This window comes from Vigna radiata, unplaced genomic scaffold (genome assembly GCF_000741045.1).
Source record: "Vigna radiata var. radiata cultivar VC1973A unplaced genomic scaffold, Vradiata_ver6 scaffold_247, whole genome shotgun sequence".
Lineage (NCBI taxonomy): Eukaryota > Viridiplantae > Streptophyta > Magnoliopsida > Fabales > Fabaceae > Vigna > Vigna radiata.
Genome location: NW_014541804.1, coordinates 414,446 through 421,374, shown reverse-complemented (window position 1 = coordinate 421,374; position 6,929 = coordinate 414,446). Strand labels below are relative to the sequence as shown.

The 6,929-nt window shown below is 35.8% G+C and overlaps 1 protein-coding gene across 1 annotated transcript; it reads left to right on the top strand.

Moving 5' to 3' along the window:
• Nucleotides 1–1,720: 1,720 nt before the first annotated feature.
• Nucleotides 1,721–2,524, top strand: LOC106778237. Its single transcript, XM_014666181.1, has 2 exons — nucleotides 1,721–2,017; nucleotides 2,204–2,524. Exons 1-2 carry the CDS (start codon nucleotides 1,721–1,723, stop codon nucleotides 2,522–2,524), a joined length of 618 nt encoding a protein of 205 aa, XP_014521667.1.
• Nucleotides 2,525–6,929: the final 4,405 nt, after the last annotated feature.

Below are 6,929 nucleotides of genomic sequence, written 5' to 3'. Positions count from 1 at the left end.
CTTCTCTAAGATAGACTTAAGATCAGGATATCATCAGATTTTGGTCAAGGAAGGAGACATCCAGAAGACAGCCTTTCGGTCTCGGTATGACCACTATGAGTATGTAGTAATGTCGTTTGGTGTTACTAATTCCCCTGCAATATTCATGGACTACATGAACTGTATCTTCAGACCCTTCTTGGACAAGTTCGTGGTGGTCTTCATATTTGATATCCTTGTCTACTCCAAGAGCCGAGAAGAGCATGAAGAACACTTGAGAGTGCTCGATGTACTGAGAGAGAAGCAACTATATGCAAAACTATCCAAGTGAGTTCTGGATGGAAGAAGTCCAATTTCTGGGTCATGTGATCTCGGTTGGAGGGATTGTAGTGGACCCAGGCAAAGTCCGAACAGTCTTGCAGCGGGAGACACCCCGTTCGATCATGGACGTGAGAAGCTGTTTTGGGCTAGCCAGCTACTATAGACGGTTCATCGAGGGATTTTCGAAGATAGTAGCGTCATTGACCCAACTAGGAAGGACCAACCGTTCGTTTGGACCGATTGGTGTGAGTCAAGCTTCTGGGAGTTGAAGCAGAAGCTGACGAACGCTCCAGTGCTAGTGATTCCGGACGTCAGTCGACCGTTCAAGGTCTTTTGTGATGCTTCCTATCAAGGGTTAGGTTGTGTGTTGATGCAAGAAGGGAAGGTAGTGGCCTATGCCTCTCGACAATTGAAGGTACACGAGAAGAATTACCCAACACATGACCTAGAGTTGGCAGCAGTGGTGTTTGCCCTGAAGATTTGGAGGCATTACCTTTATGGTGCTCGGTTTCAAAGGTTCAGCGACAACAAAAGCCTCAAGTACTTGTTCGATCAAAAGGATTTGAACATGAGGCAAAGAAGATGGATAGAATTTTTGAAAGACTATGAGTTTGAGCTTCAATACCATCCCGGTAAAGCCAATGTCGTTGCTGACGCCTTAAGTAGGAAGACCGTTCGTATCTCAACAATGATGGTCCGAGAACTGAAGTTGGTTGAGAGCTTTAGGGACTTGAAGTTGCAATGTGAGTTGGAACCGAACGGTATCAGGTGCTGAACTCTCATATTATCAAGTGATCTCTTTGACTAAATCAAAGAGAAGCAATTAATTGACGAAGAGCTGCAAAGGATGAGAGGATCGATCGGTTCCCAACAAGAGAAGGACTTCAGTACAGGAACGTACGGTCTCTTGATGTATAGAGGGAGGACGTGCATACCTAATGATGGTGAGTTGAAGAGGCTGATTCTTGAGGAGGGACATCAAAGTCGTTTTAGCATACACCTGGGTATGACTAAAATGTATCAAGACCTCAAGAAATCCTTCTGGTGGCCGGGAATGAAGAATGATGTCGCTCGGTTCGTGTCGTCTTGTTTAACCTGCCAAAGAGCTAAGATAGAGCATCAGAAACCAAGTGGTCAGCTACAGCCTTTGGAGATACCCAAATGGAAGTGGGATAGCATCGCTATGGATTTCGTGACCCACTTACCCCGAACGGTCAGGAACCATGATGCCATATGGGTTGTAGTCGATCGGTTAACAAAAAATGCTCACTTTCTCGCCGTCAACTTGAAGATGTCCATGTCTAAGCTGGCGCAACTGTACATCAAGGAGGTCGTTCGGTTACATGGAGTGTCGTCCAGCATCATCTCAGACCGAGACCCCAGATTCACCTCTCAGTTCTGGCAAGATTTACAATAGGAGATGGGAAGCAAGTTACAAATGAGCTCGGCCTATCATCCTCAGACGGATGACCAATCTAAGAGAACCATCCAAACTCTTGAAAACTTGTTGAGGACGAGCATCCTAGATCACTTAGGAGTTTGGGATGAAGTTTTGTCGTTAGTTGAGTTCACTTACAACAACAGTTTCCAGTCCAACATCGCTATAGCGCCCTTTGAAGCTCTCTATGAAAGAAGATGTCGAACACCCTTGTGTTGGTTTCAAGAAGGAGAAGCAGTATTGACTGGACCTGAGATCATCCAACAGACGACCGAGAAGGTGAAGCAAATCCAAGAGAGACTCAAAGCATCATAGAGCTGACAGAAGTCTTATACTGATAAGAGAAGAAGACCGTTGGAGTTCGCTGAAGGAGAACATGTGTTCCTCAGGCTAAACCGAACGACTGGTGTTGGAAGAGCTGTTCGGACAAAGAAATTGTCCCCTAGGTTCCTTGGTCCATATCAGATTCTAAGGCGTATAGGACCGATCGCGTACGAGTTAGCATTGCCACCTCCACTGTCCAACCTTCATCTGGTCTTTCACGATTCTCAACTCAGGAAGTACATAGCCAAACGGTCTCACGTGCTAGAAGCTGACAACATTCAGATCCGAGAAGACTATTTGGTCGAACTACAACCGGTCAGAGTTGAAGAATTTATGACCAAGCGACCGTTCGGTAAAGCTACAACTTTCGTCAAGGTCATCTGGGATGAACGAACGGGTGATGCTACTTGGGAGCGGGAAGAAATCATGAAGGAGTCTTATCCCAACCTATTTTCCTGGTAAATCCTAATTTTTGAGGACGAAAATTTTTATTTGTTGGGGGGAATGTCACACCCCATTAAATACCCTCCTTAGTGGGATACATGTGTCGTGTCCCTCTAATTTCCCCATGTAAGTGGGAGACAAGCTGCCAGCAACATTAAATTCCTTACCCTTTGGGAACCGTGTGGCAGCAGAGGGAAAGATAGTTTCTAGATAGTTTCTAGATAGTTTCTAGATAGTGGAAGACAGGTGGCAGACAGAGAGTGGGTCGAACGTCCTTTTTGAGGCAATATTTAAAATGAGATTTTTGAAAATTGGTGCCACTTTTGCATGCAACCCTTCTTCTTACTCAGACTCAAATTCCAAAAACCACCATTTTCTCCTCCTTCTCTCTAGAAACCTCAGCCTTCGCTCTAGATTTCTGACCACCTCCTCTTCTCCGATCACCTTACTCCTTTTAGATTAAATCTTCCCGGCGACAAGACCTTCCAATTGCACCGATCATAATCTTGTTTGGAGCACTTTGGAATCTTGAAGCCATAAGAGTAGTACTCTCAAAGACTTAGAAGCTTAGCTGGAGTTAGAGGTAAGAGAAGCTTATAAATTTAATTATGATGATTTTAAGACTCGGGAACATTAACCAAGGTGACCAATTTTGCACAAAACTCCCAATTCAAGTTTTCACTAGTCCACTTCCAAAAAATAGTCCTAAAAAAAAGCTAAACACTGCCTAACCATCATCACATACTTATATCTCATATTTCTTCTATTTTAAAGGCTTGAACAACTCAAAAAACATCTCGTGACCGACCCTATCTACATCAAATCAGTTTACTAGTCTTCACTTACAAATCCACTCTCTAAGACCTCATGTTTCTTTAATAATATCAACAAAATCCTTAAGCTTTTAGTTATTCATTTCCTAAACTTCACAACACCCAAATCCAAACAAAAATTTGAACATTTTAACATCAAATAAAAGATAATTCATCATTCAATACACTTCACAATCACAGTTCATCACCACACAGTCCAAAAACACTCAATTAATTACTCTACATCTATCATAAAGCAGAATTTTATTCAAAGAGTTCAATATTCCTAAATCTTCTAATATGTGCAACTAACATCAAAAGTAAAGAACTCTATCTTTCCATACCTCTATAAAACTTCCACCGCTCTAAAAATCCCTGATAGTTGCTTCCTTCGCAAGGAATCTCTAGAAAAACCTACAAATTACCGATTGGTGATTGAAGACCAACTTTAGAGCCTCAATTGAACCAAGAATCAAGGAAGAAGAGCTCTTGACACATGCAAAATAAATTTCCTTTGCATGATTAAGAACCTAAAAGAAATATCAAGAAAAAGATTGAAAATTTACTTGCTCTAAACCATAAATTGATTGAGCAAATAGGTAGACCTTGACGTCGTGATCGTCTAGGCACCTCCTAATCGTCAAATAAATTACTTAAGATCAAGAACACTTAGAGAGAAGTGAGAGAGAATGAAGAGAATGAATTTTAGAGAGATATAATGCTTTTAAAGAAATAAGACGAATAATGAAAATTCTATTTATATTATAAAGTTATTTTATAATAAAATACTCACTCTCATTATTTTAATACATCTATCAATTCTAATACTATATTTTTTAGTTCTTAAAAAAGCAACACCATTGTACATTAACATTTTATCAATAAGATTCTTGATAAAATAATACAATTTGTTTATTTATCTTTAATTGATATATTATCTTTAAGTAAATCACACTTTATGCAAATTTGGATTTAATATAAGACTTCCTATAACACCTTACTTGACTTGAAAAACTTTTTAAAGATTTTTGTTTTATAGTAGAACATACAAATTGACCAATAAAACTATTATTATTCCTAATAAATTCGCAAGCTTATCAATATAAGCAGCCAATAAAGTGCATTACATAATCAACATGAACTTTAATGTTTGTCTATAGGCTTAAATAAGTCAATGCATGCATCTATCTATATATGCGATTGGATGAACATTCACAAAAATTTATCTAAAAGGAAATTTTGATTCTGAAATTATGTGATTTATGTTTGGTTACACGCATTCTAAAATTGATTTTTGAACCAAAATAATGTTTGAAAACTTATTCTTAGGATTGATTTCAAGTGTATAATTACTGAAATCGACTTCAGTTTATTGACAATTTTTTTTAAATGAAATGTATATCTTAATTCAAATAAAAAAGTAGCAAAAGAAGAAAGAGAAGACAAATTAATAATACATAAGTCATAACACAAAGTGAAATAGTTAATTAAATTGATAAAAGTAAAATGTACTAAATAAACACTTTTCACTATATTAAATAATAAATATTTTCAACATATATTATTAAGTGATTAATGTGACATCCGGGCACTGACGAGGATGGAGAATAATCACCGATGCATGAGGCACGAAGTGCAAGAGGCACAAACAAGGAGCAGTTCCTGGTAGGCTTTTAGCGAAAGGGGATATACCGAAATGAGAGGGATCTAGAGATTGTATAGGTATGAGACTATACAGTTGAAGGATAACTTAAAGGAATTAATTTGGCTACTCATATCAACAAATGCATTTGTTTTTTGATAACCTAACTCATAAGAACTTCATCGTTAAGCGTAATTTAGGGATGGGTGACTTGAGAAGTTTTTCCGGAAAGTGTGCGAGTGAGGACAAAACACATTGGAAAGTCTCGTGTTGATGTATGAGACAATCAATATTACGATGTGGTTCGAGGACGAACCAAACAGAAGCTGATAGACATGTGACACCTGGACAACATAACTTCATGGTTACCGAAGATCCAATTATAACTTTATTTGTAGATGTACATCACTTTTAATGTAATAATTTTTTAAAGAAAATATTTTTCAAAATAACTCATTTTATCAATATATAAATGATAGTGCATTATATATATATATATATATATATATATATATATATATATATATATATATATATATATATATATATATATATATATATATATATATATATTCGTGAAAGATATTTTGGTGATTAGTTTTTTACTCTTGCGATCTATTTATGATGATAGGCTTGACAGGTCTATTCTAATAGATACACCGACCTATTTGGACAGTTAAAGAATAGTTTTTATAGACTTTTATAGTTTTAGTGGATTAGTGAATTTTGTATATATTAAAATTTTTAATTGAAATTTTAATATATTAAGTATTTTAAAATTTTAATATTTTTAATTAATTAGTTATAATTTACTTTTTTAATAAATTTATTTAATCTTGTCATCTTTTCAAATTTTAAAAGGTATAATTTTTTATAATTAATATAAAATTATATTAAATGATAAATTTTTTATTATATATTAACTTCACAATCAACACAGAAATAAAATAAAATATGATAATAATTATTTAACTTATATGAGTTGACTTGTATTTACCTAAATCATTTCGAACCATCATAATTATAAGTGTGATATATATTATCTTCTTCACAACACTTCATTACATGACAAAGTAAGAATCAAATATATGAGTTAGTAAAACGTATTAGCAAGATAATTAAGCAGATTAATTATAATAATTATTGAGGACATCTTTTACATATATATTTCCTCTCAATGATACTTGAATTTAGAAACATTTATACTTAAAAATTGAAAAAAAAAAAAGTGTACTTTGAATCATACAAGAACATCATCAATGTAACTTTGCAATAAATATAGATTCAAACTATAATAGGAGTTAACACGTAATAATATGATAGAACAGTAGAATGATTTATACTAAGAACTTATGATATCTAAAATACTCAAATTCTTAAAACTAAACAAGTCATAAGAGTTTTATACAAAACGATTATACCGAACAATTACACAAAAGTCTACAAACCGAACGGTTTCTACACAGCATAACTATTAACCTATTGACCGAATGGTCCTACAGTATCTTCTGGGTTTTCACTCTCCAACGCGTCCTCCAGTGAACCCTCATCACCTTCTGCTCACACTCACAGGATGATCATTGCACTGAAGAGAACGACCAAACGGAAGACGAACACAAGACAGACAAAGTAGGGTAAGCTTATGTAATTTAATCAATCATACTAACATTAAGATAAATTTATATCATACAGAAATCATACATACATTTCAAAATATAATCAAATCATAGAATACAGGAATTGATCGAACATCCAATACATATTATAACCGACTATGACTTGACTGTCCAGAATGTATGAATCATGTAGTTACGACGTTTATGCACTCGGTGGACCCTAGTTGGGATGCTCTCAACAACTACCACCCGAGGTTAGTCTAGTGAAGCTTACCTCGGTACACCAATACCGTGAGACTAAAGGACCTCTTGTCATTCCCATGCATGAGTTACCCTCCTCTACATGAGGAGGA